This window comes from Perognathus longimembris, unplaced genomic scaffold (genome assembly GCF_023159225.1).
Source record: "Perognathus longimembris pacificus isolate PPM17 unplaced genomic scaffold, ASM2315922v1 HiC_scaffold_4414, whole genome shotgun sequence".
Classification (NCBI taxonomy): domain Eukaryota; kingdom Metazoa; phylum Chordata; class Mammalia; order Rodentia; family Heteromyidae; genus Perognathus; species Perognathus longimembris.
This window is the reverse complement of record NW_025959729.1, coordinates 7,829-33,432: the sequence shown is the minus strand read 5'-3', so window position 1 is coordinate 33,432 and position 25,604 is coordinate 7,829. Positions and strand designations below refer to the sequence as shown.

The following is a 25,604-nucleotide window of genomic DNA, read 5'->3' as shown; positions in this document are numbered from 1 at the left end:
TTCTTTTAGTACTACCAGTTGTATAGTAAGTCACAAATCATTAGAATATTCATATTTGGTAGTTCTTGTAGGAATCTTGAAGTGTGGTGGATCAAACCTATAATTCTAACTACATGGCAGGTGGAGATTGGAAAATTATAGTTCAAGGCCAACCTTGCCTCTCTTCTCTTTTTTTTTGGCCATTCCTGGGCCTTGGACTCAGCGCCTGAGCACTGTCCCTGACTTCTTTTTGCTCAAGGCTAGCACTCTGCCACTTGAGCCACAGCGCCACTTCTGGCCATTTTCTATATATGTGGTGCTGGGGAATCAAACCGAGGGCTTCATGTATATGAGGCAAGCACTCTTGCCACTAGGCCATATTCCCAGCCCCGCCTCTCTTCTCTTAAAAAAAAAAAAAAAAAAAAAAAAAAAAAAAGCAAAGGATTATCTCTACCAATGGCTGGGCTCAGTAATATGTGCCTGTGAAGCCATCTGGGGAACTACAAATAGGAGAGTTATAATCCAGGTCAGCTCAGACATAAAGCAAGACATTACCTTAAAAATAAGTGGTGCAGGGGCTGGGGATATAGCCTAGTGGCAAGAGTGCCTGCCTCGGATACACGAGGCCCTAGGTTCGATTCCCCAGCACCACATATGCAGAAAACGGCCAGAAGCGGCGCTGTGGCTCAAGTGGCAGAGTGCTAGCCTTGAGCGGGAAGAAGCCAGGGACAGTGCTCAGGCCCTGAGTCCAAGGCCCAGGACTGGCCAAAATAAATAAATAAATAAATAAGTGGTGCAAAAATGAGCTATGGGTGTAGTAAAGCATCTGTCTAGCAAGCTCAAATCAATGAGTTTCAAACCCCAGTACCAGAAAGATTCTCTTCTTGAGTGAATAAGTCAGATTCGTGTAACCATTCAAAACAGTCTTTTTTTTCAATCTTAAGATTCATTTCTGGGCTGGGGATATGGCCTAGTGGCAAGAGTGCCTGCCTCAGATACACGAGGCCCTAGGTTCGATTCCCCAGCACCACATATATGGAAAACGGCCAGAAGCGGTGCTGTGGCTCAAGTGGCAGAGTGCTAGCCTTGAGCGGGAAGAAGCCAGGGACAGTGCTCAGGCCCTGAGTCCAAGGCCCAGGACTGGCGCAAAAAAAAAAAAAAGATTCATTTCTATGTTGTTTCAAAACCTTAAAGTGTTTAATTGTGTTAGAAGACATCATGTCTGTAATCCTAGCTAATAAGTTGGCTGAAGTCAGAGGATAAGTATTCAAAGCCAGCCCGGGCAGGAAAACATGTGAGACTCTTACTTCCACTAAACTACCAAAAAAAAAAAAAAGCCTGAAGTGGAACTATGGCTTAAGTGATAAAATACTAGCATTGAGCAAAAAGGTCAGAGACAGAGCCCCGGCCCTGGATTCAAGCCCCAGTATCAGCACAAAAGAAAGGAAACACATCACAATAATTTGGTGGGAGGACTGTTTGTACTCAGAACCTCAAACTCTGGCTCAGCTTTCTTGCTCATGACTGGCATTCTATCACTTGATCCATACCTGTAGACCTGCTTTTTGCAGATTAATTGGAGGCAGAGTCTTGGACTTTTCTGCTTGGGCTTGACTAAAATCTACTCTTACTCTGTCTCTCAGCCTCCCTTGAGTGTTTTGACAAGCTGAGCAGTAATCTGTTTTTATAGACAGAAAGTAGCTCAAAAGAGCAGAACAAACATCAAAAAGCAAAATTTGGGCCAGACGCTGGTTGCTTGTGCCTGTAATTCTAGCTACTCAGAAGGCTAAGATCTGAGGATCATGGTTCCAAGCCAGCCCAGAAAGTCCAGGAGACTCTATCTCCAATGAACCACCAGAAAACGGGAAGTGGCACTGTGGCTCAAAGTGGTAGAGTACTACCCTTGAACAGAAAAGCTCAGGGACAGTACCTAGGCTCTGAATTCAAGCCTCTCCCTAACCAAAAAATGTGGCTGCATTTTTTCCTTCTAGAACTGGTACAGGAACTCAGGGCCTCATGCTCTCTCTTTGCTTTTTTCACTCAAGAGTTGAGCTCTGGGGCTGGGAATATGGCCTAGTGGCAAGAGTGCTTGCCTCCTACACATGAAGCTCTCGGTTCGATTCCCCAGCACTGCATATGTGGAAAACGGCCAGAAGGGGCGCTGTGGCTCAGGTGGCAGAGTGCTAGCCTTGAGCGGGAAGAAGCCAGGGACAGTGCTCAGGCCCTGAGTCCAAGGCCCAGGACTGGCCAAAAAAAAAAAGAGTTGAGCTTTACCACTTGAGCCACACATCTATTTCCAGCTTTTTGCTGGTTAATTTGAAATAAAAGTCTCATGGAGTTTTCTGCCTGTGATTTTTGGATCTCATCTTCCTGAAGAGCTACAAGGGAAAAGTAGCCCCATCTTTTTAATGCTATAGCCAAAAATATGATTGCTCAGAACAATGTCATGGAGTTTTTCTATGTTTTCTTGTAGTAGTTTCATATCTTAAACATTTGTCTTTAATCCCCTTTGAATTGATTTTTTTAATATGAGATACAAGCTTCTTAGTTAATTCATTTGCAATGGATATCTAGTTTTCCCCAAAATTATTGTTGAAGAGATTGCCCTTACCCATTGTGTATTTTTGCAATCTTTGTCAAAAAATCAGTTGCGGGCTGGGGATATGGCCTAGTGGCAAGAGTGCCTGCCTCGGATACACGAGGCCCTAGGTTCGATTCCCCAGCACCACATATACAGAAAAACGGCCAGAAGCGGCGCTGTGGCTCAAGTGGCAGAGTGCTAGCCTTGAGCGGGAAGAAGCCAGGGACAGTGCTCAGGCCCTGAGTCCAAGGCCCAGGACTGGCCAAAAAAAAAAAAAAAATCAGTTGCTATAAACTGGGCACAGTGCCTCATGCCTGTAATCCTATTTGGGAAACAGATAAGGAGGATCAAAGATCAAGGTCAGCCTAGGTGAGACATTGCTAAACCAATAAAAAGCTGGCTAAACATTAGCCAGATGAAAGCTTGTGGCCCTGAGTTCAAGCCCTAGTACCAGCACACACACACACACACACACACACACACACACACACACACACAAAATGGGTATAATGGCGCGTGTATGAAGGTAACAAATAGGAGGACTGTGTTGTAGGCTGACCCAAGCATAAATGCAAAACCTTAAAATCAGTTTGATGCTGCATTTGGTACTGTAGCTTTGTGTATTTTATTTTCAAGTTTTGTGCCAGTCCTGGGATTTGAACTCCAGGCCTTGGCGCTGTCCCTGACCTTTTCTTCTCAAGGCCAGCACTCTAGCACTTAGAACCACAGCTCTACTTCTGGCTTTTTATGGTTAATTGGAGGTAAGAGTCTCACAGACTTTTCTCACCTGGATGGCTTTGAACAGTCCTCAGATCTCAGCCTCTTGAGTAGCTAGGATTATAGATGCAAGTCACCAGTGCCCGGCATCTGTGTGTATTTTAAAGTCAGATATTGTGATATCTCCATGTTTGTTCTTTTTGGCTTTTCAGGAGTATTTTGTGATTTCATACAAATTCGAGGATGTTTATTCCTTATACTTTTGTGATGAATGTCATTGACATTTGATAGGAATTGTGCTAAATCTGTACTTTAGGTAGTAGGAACATTTTAACAATATTAATTCCTCTGTGAAAACAGCGTATCTATTTATTGTGCCCTAATTCCTTTCATAATTGTTTTATGGTTTTAGTATTGAAAGAATTTACCTCCTTGCTTATTCCTATGTGATCTTTTTGTGTACCTGTAATAATGTTTCTTGATTTCTTTGTGTATGTGTGTGTATATGTGTGTGTGCACGTGTACACATGCATGTGCATGCTGGCACTGGGACTTTTAACACACTGCCTTAGCACTGTCTCTTAGGTTTTTCACTGAGGGATAAACACTATTTGAACCATATCTCCACTTCCACCTTTTGGTGGTTAATTGGAGATGAGAGCCTCAGGGAATTTTCTGCTCAGACTGGCTTCGAACTGCAATCCTCAGATCTCACTCAACCTCCTGAGTAGCTTGCAGTAGGATTACAGTCATGAGCCACCAGCAGCTAGTTTGTTTTCTTTTTCAGATAGTTTACTGTGAGTGCATAAAATGATAATATTTTTGTATTTTCTTGGTGGTACTGGGGATTGAACTCTAGGCCTTATTAGGCACACCTCCTACTACTTGAGCCATGCCTCCATCCCCTTTTGCATTGGTTTTATTCCAGGGAGGGTCTTGCTTTATGCTCAGGCCAGTCTGGGTGGCAGTCCTGCTTTTACGTCTCTGTGCCAATAGAGATGAAAGGAACAAGTCACCATGATCAGCCATGTGCTTCCTCAGTAGCTGAAATAGCATGTAACACCACACCATGCCCAACCATTAAGTAAGATGGAATCTCATGAATTTTATTTCAGGAACTGATTTTTTTTTATCAGTCCTGGGGCTTGAACTCAGGGCCTGAGCACTGTCCCTGAAATGTTTTTTGGTTGTCATTTTTTTGCCAGTCCTGGGGCTTGAACTCTGGGCCTGAGCACTGTCCCTGGCTTCAAGTGCTCAAAGCTAGCACTGTGCCACTTGAGCCACAGTGCCACTTCTGGCCTTTTCTATATATGTGGTGCTGGGGAATCGAACCCAGGGCTTCATGTATACGAGGCAAGCACTTTACCACTTGGCCATATTCCCAGCCCCTTGTGGAATTACTTCTAATGTTGCTGTTGTCATCAGATTGAAAGTTGTAAAAGGTGAGCTGTTTCATTGGTATATGATATTGATGCATATCAGACAGTATACCGAAACTTAGTGATTGAAATTAATTTATTATCATTCATGCTGTTTTGGATAGTCTTGGTTCAATGGGAAGTTCTGTTGGTCTTGCTTGGGTTCTCTTTAAAGCCATCAGGGGGCTTAGCAATTGAAACTCCAGGATCTTATGCCTTCCAGAAGTAACATTGTATCACATGCTAGGCCATATTCCCAGTCCAGTCCCTGAGATTCTTTTACTCAAGGCTACTAGCACTCTACCACTTGAGCCACAGCGCCACTTTCTGCTTTTTCTGTGTATGTGGTACCGGAGGAATCAAACCCAGGACTTCGTGCTCGCTAGGCAAGCACTCTACCACTAAGCCACATATCCAGCCAAGCAACTGATTTTTGTATGTATGTTAATTTTGTATCCTGGTATTTCATTAGTTCTAACAGTTTTTTAGGAGTGTGTGTGTGTGTGTGTGAACGTGTGTGCGCACACGTGTGTGTTTGTATTGGGAGGAAGGTATTATGGCTTGAACTCAGAGTATTGAGCTCTCCCTTGCCAGCTCTTAGTTTTTTTTTGCCCAACGCTGGCACTCTGTCACTTGAGACACACCTTCATTTCTTGCTTTTTGGTGGTTAGTTGGAGATAAGAGTCTCACAGCTTTTCTTACCACAGCTAGCTTTGAACTGTGGTGCTAAGATCTCAGCCTCCTGAGTAGCTCGGATTATAGGTGTAAAGCCACCAATGCCCAGCTGATAGTTATTGTTAATCTAGAAATAATGACTACCCAAATAAGAATAAGCAAAGGCTGTTCAAAGCAAAATAATCAGATCAGCTGTCATCACTTGAATTTGGCCAGAGACTCAGAGACAGACAGAAGGACAAGAAAAATTTATTTTGGAAAAAGAGGAAGGCTTCAGATATCTCCAGATTGGAGATGTTGGTCTGAGAAATCTGTACACAAGGTAACTTAACCACACCTGGCATAATCTGGTTGGAAGTGGGACAAGAATTAGGGTACTAACTGAATTCTAACCTGGCATAATCTGGTTGGAAGTGGGACAAGAATTAGGGTACTAACTGAATTCTATCTGATTGGGCCAATTGTTGCAGTAGTTCTTTTATGCTGCCTGCATTGGTTACTAGAGACTGGTTTCTATGGGAAGTAGGTTGGCTTCTTTTTCTAGTTATGGGAGGTACTAAGTTAACTTGATGTACTGGATATATTGGATTTTGGACCGAATTCTTATATTTGTGGTTCAGCCCTTGTCAGTCTCATTTAAAGCAAATAGCTGGAGCTTAGCACTGTTGGCCATAGATACTCAGAATGTTGAGATCTGAGGATTGCAGTTTGAAGCCAGCCTGGGCAGTCCATGATACTCTTACCACGTTAAACACCCCAAAAGCCAGAAGTAGAGCTGTTGCTCAAGTGGTAGAATGTTATTAGTCTTGACCACAGTGCCCAGATCCTGAGTTCAAGCACCAGGACCAGCATCCAAAAAACAAAAATAAAAACACACAAAAGCCAGGCCTGGAGGCATAGCTCAAGGAATAGAGCTCCAGCCAAGCAAACAAGCCAAGCAAGCACAAGGCCCTGAGTTCAAACTTCAACACTGGCAAAGGAAGTACAAAAAAGATTAACAAACCTCATCTGGGGGAAAATATGAATATAGAGAGATAGATACATATTACAAATATATACAGAAATATACTTTTTTGTAGTTAAATGAAACTGTACTAGACTTCTCAGTTATCCAGATTTAAAACACTAGCACCCCTATATCTTTTTTCAAAATGTCTCCGTACTGTTTCCTATTCATGTCTGCTGTTAGTTTTAGCCTAGACTTAGAAGCCCGAGTTACTGCCAAGGACCTAGCTTGTTTCCCTGCCTGTCTTACTGCAAAACTATTGCACATTATACCAGCAGAGCTATCTTTCCTCCTCCAAATCCTTGAGTAGGCTGGGTTTCTGGCACACTTGGTATAGATCGGGCTCTAGCTTTGCATTCATAACTCTGATCTGGCCCTAACCCTGTCCACATGCAGTCCTCTGGAAAAGTGGAGTACTTGGTATTTCTATGCCCCTTTAGCTCTCTGTTACTTAAACCTCTCTCTTCATGCTCTTATGTCCTTAAATGCTTTATTCCTCATCATCAGCCCATTTTGCTCTGAGAGATAAGTAATAAATGCTTCTCAATTTCCATGAAGCTCCTGGAAATACATGTAAGCATTTTCATGTGTGTACATTTTTCTGAGAAAGGGTATTTGTAGTCAACAGTTTCTCAGAAGGGGCCTCAAACCCTTCAAAGTGGCTTTTTTTTTTTTTTTGCCTTTTGAATTAGTATAAATTAACTTCTTTTATGTTGCTTTAACAAAGTTTTTATCTTATTTAAAACAATTTTTTGTTTTTTTTTTTGTTGTTGTTGTTTTGTTTTGTTTTTGGCCAGTCCTGGGCCGTCAACTCAGGGCCTGAGCACTGTCCCTGGCTTCTTTTTGCTCAAGGCTAGCACTCTGCCACTTGAGCCACAGCGCCACTTCTGGCCATTTTCTGTATATGTGGTGCTGGGGAATCGAACCTAGGGCCTCGTGTATCCGAGGCAGGCACTCTTGCCACTAGGCTATATCCCCAGCCCAAAAACTATCTTTAAAAAATAAAATAAAATAAAATGTAGCTGTATTTTATTTTAACATCAGTAACACAGTATATACAATATATATGATTTGTTATTATTAATATCATCCTTGATGCTGTTCTATCCAAACCCAACTTGAAAGTAATACACTGAATGCATTTTACAAATGAGAAGATCAGAATATGTGAGCCCTCCTTTGATATGTGAGTCAATGTCAGAATCATTAAAACAATGGCTAATGATGTAAAAGGAAATAAAGACCATCTAGAATAAATGTCTATACACAGTTGTGCTAAGTGATGTTTGTTAAATTTCACTAAGTTTGAACCTTAGGAGGGAGAGATTATATGGAACAAACAAGTTAATGAAGACCTTTTGTAAAATGTTCCATAGTCATTAACTGCTTATAATTCAAGCACCACTAGAAAACAGACACTTAGGAGGGGATGAAGATCAGAATTGCTAAACAGATTAAAATTGCTGCTTATGTGATCAGTCATCCATAAGACATTCTGACAGATGTTACCCAAAGCTGCTTAAAAGGACTAGGCCAGGAGCTGAAGAAATAAGAACTCAGGCTGAATTGCCTGAAGAAGGAGGTATTTTTAGAGGAGAGGAATTTAGGTAATGCACCCTGAAGGGATAGACCAGAATGAGGACAGGAAGGGATAACACTAGGTGACAATATGCTACAGAAACAAAGGGGGATCAGAGCTAGTTCAACATTTGAGAATTCTAGATATATTAAACAAATCTGATGGCATTATACTATCAGCTATCTAATGTATCTCTCATTAAACATCTAACAGCTTGTCATTCCTCCTAATTCTGAAAATGTTCCTCTAATTATCCTATAGTATACCCATCCTCTAGAGACTAGTGATTTCAAATCATTTAAGGCATTTATTAATAATGGATGTCTACATTCTTTCCTTGAAAATTCTCATTCCTGAGGTTTGAAGTACGGCTCAGTAACATTTAAAAATAAATCTCTCAGATGATTTTTTTTTTGTAGTACTAGGGATCAAATAGTTATAGCCCCAGCACAGATAATTCTTTTGAGTGTAAAAATTTGTGAAACATTATATTTCCTATTTAGAGCACAGAGAAATTTTCTAAGGAGTCTAAAACCAAAGGTGTCAATTTCCATTTTTTCCAACTTCCATGACTATACTTTGCTACCTTTCTTATTGGTGGCCTGATATGGCTTAATAAACATGTCAACTTTTTTTTTTTTTTTTTGGCCTGTCCTGGGGCTTGAATTCAGGGTCTGAGCACTGTCCCTGGCTTCTTTTTGCTCAAGGCTAGGACTCTACCACTTAAGCCACAGTGCCACTTCTGGCTTTTTTCTATGTATGTGGTGCTGAGGAATTGAACCCAGGACTTAATATATGCAAGACAAGAACTAGGCCATATTCCCAGCCCCGTCTGTCAACTTTTGCAATAGCTGCCTCTCCTTTTCTGTAGAGAAGGAAATCAGAAAAGTACAAAAAGCTGTCAGGGCCTGGAGATGTAGTTTATGGTAGAGTGCTTGCATAGCATGCATGAAGCCTTGGGTTCAATTCCTCAGTACCACATAAACAAAACAAAAAACAAAAAAAAAACTGTGGCTCTAGTGGTAGAGTACTAGCCTTGAGCAAAAGAAGCTCAAAGACAGTGCCCAAGCCCTGAGTTCAAATTTTTACTGGTTTTATATTTTCTTTCCTTTTTTTTTTTTTTTTTGGTTGATTGCAGGACTTGAACTCTGGGCCTGGGTGCTGTTCCTGAGCTCTTCAGCTCAAGGTTAGTGCTCTGCCACTTGAGCCACAGTGCCACTTGTGGTTTTCTGGTGGTTATTTGGATGATCTTTCCTGCTCAGGCTGGCTTTGAAACAAGATCCTCAGATTTCAGGCTCCTCAGTAGGTAGGATTACAGGTGCAAGCCACCAGCACTTGGCCTCTTTCCTCTTTTCTTTAATGTGCTGGTACTGAGGCTTGAACTCAAGGCCTCCTGCTCTTGCTCAGCTTGCTTACTCATGGCTGGCATTCTACCGTTTGAGCCATGCCTGCAGTTGATTTTTTGTGGGGAGGCTACTGGGGGTTTAACCTAGTGTCCTCCTACAAACTAAGTTGTACCATGAATCTACTTCTATACCCCTTATTTTCAACTCTGTCCTGTAAACAATGAAAAAAGATATTTTAAAGGGTTCAAGGTATAGCTTTGTAGTAAAGTGCTTATTTAGCATGTCCATAACGTTAGATTGGTTCCCAAACATTACAAAACAAACAAAAATAAACTACTAAAGCTCTAATTCCACCTAAATCTGGGGATCTCAAGTAGTGAAGGAAAAGAAAATTATTCCCTCTCACATGACCTTGAAGGCCTTATTAAAAGGAATACCTAATTGCAGCTTAGGCATGGCTCAAGCAATAATAAAGTACCTGTCTAGCAAGTGTGGGGTCTTGAGTTCAAACCTCAGTACTGAAAAACAAAAAAGAAAGCCAGGCGCTGATGGCTTACATCTGTAATCCTAGCTACTCAGGAGGCTGACATCTGAGGATCACAGTTCAAAGCCAGCCTGGGGAGGAAAGTTCATGAGGCTTTTATCTCCAATTAACCACCAGAAAACCAGAAGTGGTGCTGTGACTCAAAGGGGTACAGCACTAGCCTTGAGCTGAAGAGCTCAGGGACAATGCCCAGCCTAGAGTTCAAGCCCCACAACCACCCAACCAAAAAAAAAAGTACCAAAGCAATTACAACTTCTTTGCACAACTACTTACTAATAAAATTTAAAACTTCTTTTAAAGTACTAGAAGCAAAGTATGATATGCCCATAATCCCTGCTAATTGGGGAAGTTGAGGCAGTAGGATCACAAACTGAAGGCAGTCTGGACAAAAGAACAAGACTCCATCTCAAAAAGAAAAATGAAGAATAGGAATGTGGCTTAGTGGTAGAGTGCTTGCTTAGTAGGCATGAGGCCCTGGGTTCCATTCCACGGTGCCACATAAACAGAAATGGCTGGAAGTGTCACTGTGGCTCCATTGGTAGAGTGCTAGCCTTGAGCAAAAGCTCAGGGACAGAGCTCAGGCCCTGAATTCAAGCCCCAGGACTGGCAAAAAAGCAAAAATAAAAAAGCTAGTGAGAAAAACTATCTTTTCATCAAAGTGTATTACTTAAAATTTCCTGCTTTGGCCTGCTGGTTTGTCTCTAGTTAAGGAAAAGATGATTTGTAAAATGTAAGGTTTTGTCTTAAATTGGTTTCTTTTCAAGATGGAATTATGACACAAGACAGACAGTTGAAGAAATAGCAGAGGGTATGGGCCTATTTTGAGATTACTTTCAAACTGCTAATCTTCAAAATCACTTTATGTAAATACGTTTTACCCTACTCAAGCTAGCCAATCTCTAGCAGATTGTGAACCAGAGCTCAACCAATCAGAGCAAAGGGGCAAGGCCTGCTGTGTTAGGGATAAATATTAAAGCAGACTGTCAGTTCAGTGTCCTTGCTTGCCAGATTTTTGGCTGATGGCCCACCCTTATGCAGAAGTAAATTTTGCCTTGCTGAGACAATTCTTTTAAAAAAAAAAAAAAGGAAAAATGAATTTTAAAATATTCAGTGCCTATTTTCACTTTTATTAAAATACTGCTAACATTAGTATTTAACTTTTGTTTTTATTTTTTGCATGGTGGATGTTGCCCAAGCTGATGTGAAATTTGCTGGTGCATGTGACCCTCCCAAGTCAGCCCCCAAACAGTTTGGGGCTCTAAGCATGTACCACTGCACTCCAGCTAGTACTCAAGTCTTAAGAATACTAGTCTGACTTTATAGTTTGGGTCTCAAAGAGAAAGATTCATAAGGAATCTGCCTGAAAGCAAACAACTCCCACCACTGTAAAAGAAACAGCTTGAGAAGACTCTTACAAAATATATGCTTTTCCTTCACCTCTTCATGTGAATTGTTTTAAAATGGAATTTGAAGGCTCCCTTTATTTCTTTTTCCATCCTCCCATTTTTTTTTTTTGTCTCTCCTGGGTTCAAGTAATCCTCTTGTCTGAGTGGCTAGGACTATAGGCATATGTCACCATGCCCAGATCTTAGTGAATCTTACATCATTTGTGTACAAGATAATCCTTGTCCTGTTGGTCACATACAAAAATGCTTACTTCATTTTTTTTTGTTTTGTTTTTGTTTTTTGTTTGTCATGGGGCTTGAACTTAGGGCCTAGGCACTGTCCCTGAGCTCTATGCTCAAGGCTGGCACTCTATCATTTTGAGCCATAGCTCCATTTCCAGTTTTCTGGTGGCTAATTGAAGATAACTCTCACAGCCTTTCCTGCCTGGGCTTGCTTTGAACCGTGTTCCTAGATCTCAACCTCCTGAGTAGAAATGCTTAAAGACAGTACAAAATAAAAAAACCTAAGCTGTCAGGCTCAGGGATTCCTATTACTATTACTAAAATATAGATACCATCACCTAGGTTCCCATAGCTTAATATTGAATAGATTCCTGTCCTACTCAGATCACTGAGCCAGGCTTTCCAGTGGAATTCAGGCAACTTTATGAACTGATTTCCTAAATGAGAAATGTTAATGCATGGGGCTGGGAATATGGACTAGTGGCAAGAGTGCTTGCCTCGCATACATGAAGCCCTGGGTTCGATTCCTCAGCACCACATATATAGTAAACAGCCAGAAGTGGCGTTGTGGCTCAACTGACAGAGTGAGCAAAAAAAAGAAGCCAAGGACAGTGTTCAGGCCCTGAGTCCAAGGCCCAGGACTGGCAAAAAAAAAAAAAGAAAAGAAAAGAAATTGTAAATGCACTATCTTCTATCATTTTAATATAGATAACACAATCACAATCACCAATAGCAACTATCATTTGTATGTTTGCACAATACTTTATAGTGAACTTTGATATATACATTACTTCTCACAAAATCAATTACTACTGTATTATTTTCACCATTTTACAGGTGATAAAGGTTATGGCTTAACTGTACAGATGTATTATAGTTAACCAGTTCTGTATTGATAGGTATTTTGGCTGAATTAAGGGCAATGTTTTTGTTTTGTTGCCAGTCCTGAGGCTTCAACTCAGGGTCTGAGCACTTTCTCTGGCTTCTAGGCTAGCACTCTGCCACTTGAGTCACAGCACCACCTCTGGCCTTTTCTATATATATGGTGCTGAGGAATCAAACCTAGGGCTTCATGTATAGGAGGCAAGCACTCTTGCCACTAGGCCATATTCCCAGCCCAAGGGTACTGTTTTTATAGAGTTGCTTTTGTTTCCATATGGTTGTTCCCACTACAAATTCTTATAATTTTGTTTTGTGCATTTATGAACATGTTGCTATAAGATAAATTCCCAGAAGTGGTAGATCTTGGTCAAATGTTAAGTTTTAGTAAATGCCTTAAATTTTTTTGAATGACATAGCATGTAATTATTACCCAGACCTTAAACTTGTTCTGTTTTTTGCCAGTCCTAGGGCTTGAACTCGGGATCCGAGTACCGTCCCTGGTTTCTTTTTGCTCAAGGCTAGCACTCTACCACTTGAGCCACAGCACCACTTCCGGCTTTTTCTATATATGTGGTGCTGAGAAGTCGAACCCAGGGCTTCATGTATATGAGGCGAGCACTTTACCTCTAGGCCATATTCCCAGCCCCTTAAACTTGTTCTGTAGCCAGATTGACCTAAATTTGAGATTCTCCTGCCTCAGGTTGCCCAACGCTGAGATTATAAACATATACTACCACACCTAGCTTTTTTTTTTTTTTTTTTTTTGCCATTCCTGGGCCGTGGACTCAGGGCCTGACCACTGTCCTTGGCTTCTTTTTTTTGCTCAAGGCTAGCACTCTGCCACTTGAGCCACAGTGCCACTTCTGGCCGTCTTCTATATATGTGGTGCTTGGGAATCAAACCCAGGGCTTCATATATATGAGGCAAGCACTCTTGCCACTAGGCCATATTCCCAGTCCCCATACCCAGCTTTAATGTTTTTTTGGTTTTTTTTAAATTAGGGCTTAAGGGCTGGTAGTGTACTCAGTGGTAGAGCCTTTGCCTGTCATGTGTAAGGCCCTGGATTTGATCCTCAGCCCACAAAATAGTAATATTAATGACAGAAAAAAGAGAAAAGGCTCAGAGCTTATCACTTGAGGTCTCACAAAAAAAAGTGAGAGAACTGAGATTCAGGTATATAGAGTCTCATATTTCATTCTACATGGTTACATAATTTTGTTTAGTTTTTTTTTTTTAAGTAGTGGGGTTTGAACTCAGGGCCTCCAATTTACTATATTGCCAGGCCGTACCTCTCATGCTCTCTATTATAAAATTTTTTCAATAGCTACAAATACCAAATTTACGCCTGCAAACTTACCAAGAAGCCAACTATCTTTGTACATCCCAGCTTCAAACTGATTACTCAGAGAAGACTGCTGCAGCACGGCATAATCCTGGAGGCTGCCTGGCCAGTTTGTCTCCACAGTCATTAGTGCTCCTCTAATGTCACACACCAGCAGGCAGTTTAAAGAATGGAGACCTTTGCGGTTCACATAGGAGAGATCTTCAGAATTTGGTGCCTTGATTGCCACATGGATACAGTCGACCACACCTATCACCCCTGGCATTCCTGCCAATCCATAGAATTCATCCTTCAGAGCTTGAATGGAAGCTTCATCAGCTGGAAAGTGAATGAACTGTGAAGCTCTTTCCACAAGTGCTTCCGTAACATTGGCAACACAACGACTCATAGAGGCTTGACTGATTCCAATAGCATCTCCCATCCGAGTCTGGAAGGAACCTGTAGTATAAAAGCCCAGTGCCGCAAGGATCTGTGTCTCTGGGCTAATAGCCCTGGATCGTTGAGTAGGTCTAGAAAGACTTGCTCCCAGGAGCTCCACCAAGTAATAAATGAACTGTCGTGGAAACCCATACATGGACATCAAATATTCATCACTCACATCATCCAGCTTAAAACGGTCCAAAGTCCGGTGACCTCGACCATACAGTAAGAGATCACAGTCTAGCACTGTAATTGGTATAGCCATAGTAAATGTGGATGTGGTCTCCCTATGTGGTACTTTTTGTGAACTCTTCCCAATGAAGATGTTGGTACAAGAAGATATTTAAGGAGGTGTCAGAAATCAATGGCTAACCATCAGTTAAATGACTCTGGCATTTATAATCTTCTCTCTGTAAAGGTTAAAAAAAATTAGAAACCTACCAAGGACACTAAACTGACTTAAAGGCTACAACAGTACCTTCTGAGCAAACCAATGTTGTTCAGGAAAAATATTCTGTACCAGTATCTCTGGGGTATAACTAGATGCATGACAAAGTTGGTTCACTTTAAAAGATGTGTATGGGGCTGGCTTTTTACTGGTTATTTGGAGACAAGAGTCTCATGGAGGGCTGGGGATATAGCCTAGTGGCAAGAGTGCCTGCCTCGGATACACGAGGCCCTAGGTTCGATTCCCCAGCACCACATATACAGAAAACGGCCAGAAGCGGCGCTGTGGCTCAAGTGGCAGAGTGCTAGCCTTGAGCAGGAAGAAGCCAGGGACAGTGCTCAGGCCCTGAGTCCAAGGCCCAGGACTGGCCAAAAAAAAAAAAAAAAAAAAAAGAGTCTCATGGACTTCTCTGCTGGACTGGCTGGGAACTGCCATTCTCAGATTTCAAGCTTCTGCATAGATAGTATTACAGGTGTGAACCATGGGCACAAAGCTTGAAACCCCTTTTGTATAACCATTTGTAGATAATTTCTTTAAAAAATAATTTAAAAATGGGAGCTTAGAGCTGGGAATATGGCCTAGTGGTAAAGTGTAAACAGTAAAATCCAGAAGTGGCACTGTGGCTCAAGAGGTAGAGTGCTAGCCATGAGCAAAAAGAAGCCAGGGAGGGCTGGGGATAAGGCCTAGTGGCAAGAGTGCCTGCCTCATATACATGAGGCCCTGGGTTCGATTCCCCAGCATCACATATACAGAAAATGGCCAGAAGGGGCGCTGTGGCTCAAGTGGCAGAGTGCTAGCCTTGAGCAAAAAGACGTCAGGGACAGTGCTCAGGCCGTAAGTCCAAGCCCCAGGACTGGCCAAAAAAAAAAAGAAGCCAGGGACAGCGCTCAGGCCCTGACTTCAAGTCCCAGGACTGGCAAAAAAAAAAAAAAAAAAAAAAAAAGGCAGGGGGGGGGGTAGCTTCAGCGTGGTGGCTCATTTGTTTTTTTTCTTGGTGCTGGTCCTGGGGCTTGAACTCAAGACTTGCATGCAGTCCCTAACCTTTTTTGCTCTAAGCTAGCACTCTACACTTGAGCTGCAGCTCCACTTCCGGCTTTTTTTTTTCCTGCTTAAATGAAGAGTCTCATGGGCTTTCCATTCTGGGTTGGCTTCCAACTGTGATTTTCAGATCTCTTGCCTCCTGAGCAGGTAGGATTACAGGTGTGAGCCGCTGGCACGTTTGGTGGCTCATTTAGTGTCTGGCATTTGAATCGGGAACAGCAAAAAAAAAAAATTATCATTGGAAATGATGATATAATCATTCACAAAGTAAAAGAGGTCCATTTCTACTGATGCAGCTGAGAAACCATAACTACCTTGGGTAAAGATTAGTCAAGGTTTGCTATCCAAAGCCCCAAGGCTCCACCGGGAAAGGTACGGGACAGATATGGGGGTGTTGAAACCACTCTAACCAGGGAATCTGGGGTTTAAAAAAAAAAATGCTGGCCGTGGGGTAGCTCACGCCTGTAAAACCTAGGTATTCAGGAGGCTGACACATGAGGATCGCGGTTCGATGCCAGACCCGACAGAAAAAGTCCATGAGACTTCCAGTTATACACACTCCCCGCCCCCACCCCCCAAAGCCGGAAGTGGCACTGTGGCTCAAGTGGTACAGCGCTAGCCTTGAGCACGAAAACCTCAGAGACAGCGCCCAGACCCTGAGTTCAAGCCCCAGGGCCAACCAAGAAAGAAAGAAAAAAATGGGGGGGGGGGAGTCATGACCCAGCCTGGGGACGGACATTTCCCGCTCTCACAACAGGCTTGCCCCTCACCCCAAGAAATTCGAATTCAAAACAAGGAAGACCAGAACGTGAAAAGGAAAGGGTTGAGAGCCAGGCTTTGGGAGGCGCCACTTTCACAGCGCCTCTTAAAAATAGATACCGAAGTCTGACTGCGCCGGTCACTCAGAGTCTGCGAAGGCCGGTCACCCACTTCGCCGCGGCTGCCAAGTTCCCAACACACACTCCACCCACCCTACCCTACCCCGACAGGCCCTCTTCCGGAACCGGCGGCAGCCCCGGGGCCGCCACGACGCGCAACAGCAGCTCCGCCCCCAACGCGTGAGCGCCCGCCCCACGCCCCGTCCTCACCCTCGCGGCCGCCGCAGCCTGCTCTGAGGACGCCGCACATTCGACACGGAGCCCAACCGCCCTCGCTCTCTAAGACTCCCCGCCTGCAGCCTTTCCCTCCTCCCTGAAAGACTTGAAAAATGACAACAAAGTCATAAATGGAAAAGTAATCAGCTTGTGTCTTAAGTTTTGAGAGCTGAAATGACTAACTAGGAGTTCCGCGGTGTGGCGAAAGTGTCGCTGAGTTTAAGCAGTTGGGTTTTCCTCATAGCTCTCTACCCCACCCCCCTCACCCCACCGCCTGCACCGAAGCGGATGAAAACAAACACTAACGATGGCGGCGCCGGGGAGCGACGAGCTGCGGTCTTAAGGCCGGGACGATCGCTTGGCGGGAGAGGGGAACCCTGAAGAAAACCAGTCGACCTGACTACGGCAACCCGCTCATTCCCGAGAGCAAAAAAAGGCCTGCCTTACGAAGTGGGGACCCAACTTAAGGCGTTAGGAATCTGCCTGCGACCTGTGCCGTCCGGAGCCGCGAACCTTCAGCCAGGAGGTGCGGCTGGCCGGCCCCGGGCCCCGGCCTCCGTAATGAGAGCCTCGGGACACACTCTGGGCAGCCGCTTCGCAGGTACTAACTTTGGAGGCGGGGATACCCCTGGATCGCTCAGCGCCCCCGGGTGGGAGGCTATGGACCTGCGGCCCTGGGGCCGCCTCCTCATGGAAACAGCCCCAGCCGGCCTGCCCGTGTTTCAGTCCCCCGAGCTCCTCTTTTAAGTTTTCTTCGGTTGGTGGGGTTGGTGTAGGCCCCATTGGCTCTTCATATCTCTCAGTCGTTAGGGAGATCCCTCCCCAAGCTTTTCTCTGTTATCTATGGGTTATTCTCTGTTATCTTTGGGTTAAGTCGTAAAGTTGTTTGGTTGGTTGGTTGGGTTTTTTGTCTTTTTTTTTTGGAAGTAATTGGCGGGCTGAAACTTCTGGGATGGGTGGCGATATGTGTGGAGTAGGTTTTCATTCAATCAAGATTTGTTGAGTGCCAAATATGTACTCCGCGTGTAGGTGAGGGTGACTGTTGACTAGTGAAAAAAAGGGACTCAAGGTTCACGACTCTCTTCTTACTGGCAGTGGAACGACCTGTGGAAACCTGCGATCCGTTCTCATTAAATAAATCTCTGGGTAAGTGGCTAAGCACCCTCTTGGGTTCATAAATAACACACATCTCAGTTTTCACTTTACCAATAATTCAACACCTAGTTAGTGGGGTTAATTCAGCGTAGCATCTCAATGTGTTTTGTTTCTTTGGTGGGTGGGTTTTTGAAGACTGGTCTCAATTCATGGCTATGTTGCCTAGGCTAGCCTAAAATCCTGGTCTCCAGCAATCTGCATGGTCAGCCTCCTGAGTTGTCTGAGACTACAGATAATAGCTGCCATTCCTGCCTCGGAAGTGTGTGTGTGTGTATGTGTGTGTGTGTGTGTAGCATATACACATGTATGTATGTGTATATATACACACATACATATATACATATTGCTGGGGATTGAACCCAGGATCTTGCATATGATAAGCTCTCTATTGCTGAGCTATAGCCACAAACACTACTTTAATACACAAGGGGTGATGCATGAGTGTGCTGAAGCAGCTGTCACATATACTAATCTACTCAAATACATGTAGTTAACTTAATGCTCTGTTTTCAGGTTGTACCTCCTTGGACTTAACATAGCTGTGGGAACGCTTGATGTGAAATAGATACTGTTAATACTAAATCCTGACCTACATAACTTTTATTGCAGTCTTCCCTAGCTCCTTCCTTCCTTAATCTTCGAAGGACTTCTTACTTTCAGACATAGTTTACTGTGTTCTAATTCCTCTGTTGCAGTCTAAACTCCGTAAAACAAAGGATATTTGATTATGACCATATATTTATGGCCAAGCATGAGAGATTTATCACATGTATCTACTTTTTCTTATAAAACCCTGTAAGAATTATATTGAAAGAATTTAGGGGGTATAAACAGAGATAGAAAATGGGAGCTGTAGAGATTTTTTGACATTTTAGGAAGAAGCAAAGCTAGAACAGAGGCAGTATCTGATTTGGCAGTGCAAATAACCCTTCTACCTGCAGAGAAGATGCAAGTAAATGAATCGTACCTTAGAAACCTCTTGTTTATTTGTTTTGTTTTTGTTGCCAGTCCTGGGGCATAGACTCAGGGCCTGAGCACTGTCCCTGGCTTCTTTTTGCTCAAGACTAGCACTCTACCACTTGAGCCACAGCGCCACTTCTGGCTTTTATCTGTATATGTGGTGCTGAGGAATCGAACCCAGAGCTTCATGTATACGAGGCGAGCACTCTACCATTAGGCCATATTCCCAGCCCCTTTAGAATCCTCTTGAGAGTTCAAGACTAGAGAACTAAGTAGCTGCAGTTTAGATGGCACAATAAGAAGGCTTAACATGTGGGAATATCACATAGTTTGTGTTTGAGAGTGAGATGTCCAGTTAACAAAAAGCTATACAGAGACAGGTAAGGTACAAATTGTTCTCTGACTTTCTTGCTACTTCCAGAAATCTGTTTTGTTTTTTTGTTGGTACTGGGGATCGAACCTGGGACGTTCCACTTGCTAGGCAAGTGCTTTGCCACTGAGCTACATCCCAGCCCACTTCCAGAAATCTGAAAGACAGGTTTAAGCTTATTCCTAGCAGAAATAGAAAGCTTCTTTAGAGAAGTTCTCTCTTCATGTACACTGACACTGGGTTTATCTCAAAACAAAAACAAGGGGCTGGGAATATGGCCTAGTGGTAAGAGTGCTTGTCCCATATACATGAAGCCCTGGGCTCAATTCCCCAGCACCACATATATAGAAAATAGCCAGAAGTGGCGCTGTGGCTCAAGTGGCAGAGTGCTAGCCTTGAGCAAAAAGAAGCCAGGGACAGTGCTCAGGCCCTGAGGCCAAGGCCCTGGACTGGCAAAAAAAAAAAAAAAGAGAGAAAGTAAAATCTCTACTTGGTTCCCATGACTCCACTGCCAAACCAGCAGTCTACTAGCCTCACTCATCTACTGGAGCTCCTTTTGGGGGGAGGAGGGAAGGAGGGGAAGCTCCTTTTGGGGTGGGGGAGGGGGCAGGGGGAGAACAGTCCTGGGGCTTGAGCTGAGCTCAGGGTATGGCCATTGTCTATGACCTTTTGTGCTCAAGACTAGTGCTCTACCACTTTAAGCCACAGCTCCCTTTTCAACTATTTGGTAGTTAATTGGAGATAAGAGTCTCATGGACTTTCCTGCCTGGACTGGCTTTGAACTGAAATCCTCAGAGCTTAGCCTCTTGAGTAGCTAGGATTACAGGGGTGAGCCACCAGCACCCTGAGCTTTTGATTTTGGTGTATTATTTTCATGTATGAATGAGGTAACCAGATAGTCTAGTTGCTGTTAGTGTGTTTCAGGCCAAATGAGGAGTGTCCTGTTGTGACTTTGATGACAAAAATCAATCATCTTAGTGGTTTTGTGCTTACAAAGTTATTGCCCAGTAACCTAACAGCATAGAGGAAGGGTCATTCAGATCACTTGAGACCAGGGACAGTGTATGGAGCTAGATGAGAGTCCATCTACTTCTATGGACTTGTAGACCTGTTTTCACCCCATCTACCATCCCATGATTATGGTATCTCTAATTTGTTAGCCTTTCTGAGTTCTTTGGTTGTGTGAACTTGCTTTGTTTATGATTTCATTCCTGGCTGGATATCAGTTCTGCTCATCTCAGTCTGTCATTTCTTCCATTTTGTTTTTCATTTTCTAGAACTTGGCAGCTGTTATCTCTGTGTCTTTGTCCTTGTCGATTTTTTTTTTTTTTGGCCAGTCCTGGGCCTTCAACTCAGGGCCTGAGCACCGTCCCTGGCTTCTTTTTGCTCAAGGCTAGCACTCTGCCACTTGAGCCACAGCACCACTTCTGGCGCTGTATATGAGGCAAGCACTCTTGCCACTAGGCCATATCCCCAGCCCCCTTGTCGATTTTTTGATCCTTCCTTTGCCATGTTTTTTTTTTGTCAGTCCTGAGCCTTGAACTCAGGGCCTGGGCACTGACCCTGAGCTTCTTTTGCTCAAGGCTAGCACTCTACCACTTGGGCCACAGTGCCACTTCTGACATTTTCTGTTTATGTGGTGCTGAGGAATTGAACCCAGGGCTTCATGCATGCTAGGCAAGCACTCACCCACCAAGCCACATTCCCAGCCCTCCACTTACAGTTTTAATCGTGTTATAAGAAGAAGCAATTTGTGAAGGTAGCCCTCCATGAGGAACAATGAAAGATACTTACAAGTTCTTGTACTTCTGTGAAAATTAATATTGTAGCCTAATTCATAAACATTCCCTGTTTGTGTGAATACTTATGGGTTCCCCATATTATAAGTGCTATGAAAAACTACAAGTTAATTTCTAGAGAATATTGTTTTAATGGATATTAAAATAGACAAGTAAAATGAAAAAAGAAGAAGCAGAAATAAATATTAACATTGAAAACTTTCTCCTTAGCCTGGCTGTTTATGTCTGGGGTGGGGGAATGGTATGAGTGTGGCTGATGAGCTGGTCCTAGAGCTTGAGCTCAGGGCTTGTTGTGTCCTTGTGCTTTTCTGCTCAAGGCTAGCACCTACCACTTGAACTACAGCTCTCCTTTTGGCTTTTTTTGGTGATTGGAAGGATTCACAGATTTTCAGTTCTCAGCCTCTCCAATGGATAGGATTATAGGCATGAGCCTCAGGCACCAAGCTTACTTGTAATTTTTTTTGTTTGTTTTTTTGCCAGTCCTGAGGCATGAACTTAGGGCCTGAACACTGTCCCTGGCTTCTTTTTGCTCAAGGCTAGCACTCTACCACTTGAGCCACAGCACCACTTCTGGTTGTTTCTGTTTCTGTGGTGCTAAGGAATCAAACCCAGAGCTTCATGCATGGTAGGTAAGCACTCTACCACTAAGCCACATTCCTAGCCCCTTCTAATTTTTGACACTTCATACTTTGACGTTTTTGTTGACTTCTAATTTTGCTGACATCTTTCACTTGTTGTTTCCTCCTCTATTCTTTTTGTCTTTGGGCTTTATATTTATAGTGTTTCCTCTTTATCTGGGAAGAATGTATTCCAAGATCCCTAGTGTATGCCCAAAACAATAGATAGCAGTACCAGAGCCTCTGTGCTTTCATTATTAAGATGAGGACTTTCACATTGTCACCCAAAGGAGCCATTTTATGGCTTTTCTTTCACATGTAAAATTTCTAGCACCACTACTGGTGCACTTTAGAGTCATCATTAGTGCAACGCAAGCAATCCAATACTGAGACAGTCAATCTCATAAGAGAGTCATAATTACTTAGTGTCTATAGATTGGAAGTTATACAGCATGGATATACTAGAGAAAGGGTGGATTTATCTCCTGGGCAGGATGAGGCAGGATTACATTTAATTTCATAATGCTATTCTACATGTTGTGCAACATAAAACGGATCAGGCACAGCCACCATACGTATAATTGCAGCTTCTTGGGCATGTTGATGGAGGGTTGAGGTCTGACTGCCTGCACAAAAAACAAAAGACATCTGAAAAAAACACACTGAAAGCAAAGGACTGTGTGTGGCTGTTCAAACCACAGTACTACAAGAAAACAAACAGAAATCCTAATGAATTGTTGGCTACTGTTGTAGCTGTGTGACAGAGCCTATGTTTAACATGCATGAAGCCCTGGTTTTAATCCTCAGCAAGCTCATGGGTGTGCATGCCCACATGTAGACATACACGTGTGTGTGCACAAAACAAAACCCATGAGCTGGGTGTCAGTGGCTCACACTTGCAATCCTAGGTATCCAGGAAGCAGATCTGAAGGTTGAAGTTCAAAGCTAGCTTGGGCAGGAAAGTCCTGAGAGTCTTATATCCAGTAAACTACTCAGAGAAAAACAGAAGTAGTGCTGTGGCTTGCATGGTAGAGTGCTAGCCTTGAAGACAAAGAGGCTCAAGGATACTGCCCAGGCCCTAATTTCAAGTCCCAAGACCTGCAGGAAAAAAAAAATACAGAAGAGAAAAAACCATGAATTACTTCTGAAATTTTGTTTTTCCCCTTTTCGTTCATCATACCCAGGGCTTTCTGCATGCTAGGCAAGCACTCTACTACTGAGGTACATTCACAACTGGAACTTTGTTTATTTTCAAACTCTGGTTGACCACAAATAACTCAAACTGTAGAAAGTCAAATAACTCAAACTGTAGAAAGTCAAATCTTGAATAAGGGAAGACTACTGTAGCTTTTGTGTTTTAGTGAGTTTGGTTTTGGCAGTACTGAAGTTGGAACTCAGGGCCTTGTGAATGTTAGGCAGGTACTCTACCAACTTCAGCCATACCTCAGCGCTTGTTCTTTTCTTTTGTGGCTCTGGGGAATGTACCCCAGAGTTTCATAGTTGTTAAGCAAATGTTCTACCACTTAGCTTGTTTTGTTTTGTTTTGTTTCTCTTTTTAGTGGGGAGAGGCTTCAAACTGGACATGTTCCTACCTCAGCCACATAAGTGCTGGTATTACAAACATATTCTGTCTGAAGTGATTGTGTGTGTGTGTATGTGCGCGCGTGCGCGTGTGTGTGCACACATGCTAAGCTTGAACTCAGGGCCTGAAAGCTGTCCCTGAGCTTTGTTGCAGAAGGCTAGCACTCCGCTTGAGACACAGCTCAACTTCCAGCTTTTTTGGGGTGGCTAATTAAAGAGTTTCATGGACTTTCTCACCTGGGCTGGCTTCAAACAACCCTCATACCTCAGCCTCCTGAGTGGCTGTGAGCCACAGTGCTGGGCTGATTTTTTTTTTTTTTTGTAATCTGCCTATTTAAATAGAAAGCTGGTGGTGGTGGTGGTTCTGGTGGTAGTTATGGCACTTGAACTTAGGGTCTGGGTGCTGTCTGAGCTTTTTCGCTCAAGGCTAGTGCTCTACCATGTTGTGCCATAGCACTACTACTGGTTTTCTGCTCGTTAATTGGAGATAACAGTCTCACAGACTTTGCTGCCCAGGCTGGCTTTTAACCTCATTTCCCAGATCTCCGCCTCCTGAGTAGCTAGTATTACAGGCATGAGCCACTGGCCCCCAGCCTTGCCAAAGGTTTTTTCCCAGAAGTTTTAACATTCAGTGCTGATTTGCTTGGCCATTTATTCCTATAATAGTCTCGTGGATTTCTCTGTCCAGGCTGGCTTTGAACTGTGATCCTCAGATCTCAGCCTCCTGAGTAGCTAGAATTACAGGCATGAGCCTATAACTTTTTAATTTAAATCTAACATTTCAGGTACTAGAGGTGGAGCTTTGTGGTAATGTTTGCCTGGCATGTACAAGGCCCTTTTTCAAACCCTAGTAATAGAGTAGGGAAAAAAAGTAACAAAGTACACAAAGGATCTAAGGAACCTACTTGCCTATCTAGTTTATCTGTGTAATTTGTGCTTACTTAGTTACTAAGTCTTCTTTGGATGCTGGTGATTATGTATTGCCATTATTACAACAATGGGCAAAATAATTGTTTTTCAGATAATTGTCTCAAACATTTTGTATGCTACAAGTCTATGCATGTTCTCTAACACTTTAGGAAGTTTAATGTGTTATTTGTTATGAGTTTCTATTTGTGAACTTGATATGTAGAGAATGTTGCTAAATTGAGATTGCTACTTAAAATCAAATAGTTTTGTTACTTACTGTCTTGAAGAAAGATCTTAATTAAATGGCACTTACCAGCTAAGTAAAGGGGTAAGAAATCAATTAAAAATAGGTGTATAGATGAAGTTTGAGGATGGATGGAGAAAAGGAGAGGGAGAGAGAAAGGGAGAGAGAGAGAGAAAGAGAGAAAGAGATACACACTGGCCTCAAACTCAGTCCTTCTACCTTATACTACCAAGTGCTGTAAGTAATAAGTAAGCACCACCACCCCTGACATTATGCATATTTTCCCCTAATTTTTATTTTAGAAAAGGTAACTTTTTGTTTTTAGATGTTTCTATTTTGTTTTTATGAGCACTACTTGATGCTTTATTCACAGATTTGTCATGTTATCATTTCCTTACTAAATGAACTAGTACAGCTCAGTTAAACCAAATAAACAAAAAGTGAAATTTGGGGGCTGGGAATATGGCCTAGTGGCAAGAGTGCTTGCCTCCTATACATGAAGCCCTGGGTTCGATTCCTCAGCACTTCATATACAGAAAATGGCCAGGAGTGGTGCTGTGGCTCAAGTGGCAGAGTGCTAGCCTTGAGCAAAAAGAAGCCAGGGACAGTGTTCAAGCTCTGAGTCCAAGGCCCAGGACTGGCAAAAAGAAAAAAAAAAAAGTGACATTGGTAAACTTAGCAAATAGATGTGAGGACCACATAAAAGGGTTTGTAAGTATCTGAAAGTGTACATAGTAATTGTGTCCCTTGGGACACAATTAGAAGAAGATAGTAAGCAGCTCAGATGAGCTTCGGTATTCAGATTATCAGGAGAGTGGCAAGCTGTTTGGAGAGCTTGAAAGAAAGTCACAATATAAGTGAGAGTGTAGAATGCTCAAGAATCGAAAGGCCTGGCTTAATTAAAATGGTAAGCTCAAAGTCTATTGTGTGTCCCTTAGTCCTCAGACACTTGATATCATCAGGGAGGATCCATCTTTAGCATAGACAGTCATTTTGGAAATTATAACATGTTTTACTCACAGTGAGAAATCTAGACAGTAGATAATCCAAAGAATTGAAAGTCAAATCTATCCACTGTAAAGTGATCAAGGCTGTCTAGATTGTTTTTAGATCACCTTCACCTCCCCAGTGCTGGTACTACAGGCATATACCATCACTCTCAATTAAACTGTCTTTTTTAACTGAAGTTGTTTCCAAAATCTTTTTTTCTTTTTTCTTTTTTTTTTTTTTTTTTTTTTGCCAGTCGTGGGCCTTGGACTCAGGGCCTGA

The 25,604-nt window shown here is 42.8% G+C and overlaps 1 protein-coding gene and 1 long non-coding RNA gene across 2 annotated transcripts; both read right to left on the bottom strand.

The window, feature by feature from the left end:
* Positions 1-1,138: 1,138 nt before the first annotated feature.
* LOC125344811 lies at positions 1,139-22,502 on the bottom strand. The gene is made up of 2 exons (XR_007209645.1): positions 22,317-22,502; positions 1,139-1,317 (listed from the first exon to the last, which is right to left on the bottom strand). It is a non-coding gene; the product is annotated as an uncharacterized LOC125344811 (long non-coding RNA).
* LOC125344810 (putative nuclease HARBI1) lies at positions 13,066-16,617 on the bottom strand. The gene is made up of 3 exons (XM_048337146.1): positions 16,486-16,617; positions 13,321-14,527; positions 13,066-13,094 (listed from the first exon to the last, which is right to left on the bottom strand). Exon 2 carries the CDS (start codon positions 14,380-14,382, stop codon positions 13,660-13,662), a length of 723 nt encoding a protein of 240 aa, XP_048193103.1. The 5' UTR covers positions 14,383-14,527; positions 16,486-16,617; the 3' UTR covers positions 13,066-13,094; positions 13,321-13,659.
* Positions 22,503-25,604: the final 3,102 nt, after the last annotated feature.

Coding starts and splice junctions, on each gene's coding strand:
- LOC125344810 (XM_048337146.1), bottom strand. CDS start 14,382: ATGGCTATACCAATTACAGTGCTAGACTGTGATCTCTTACTGTATGGT.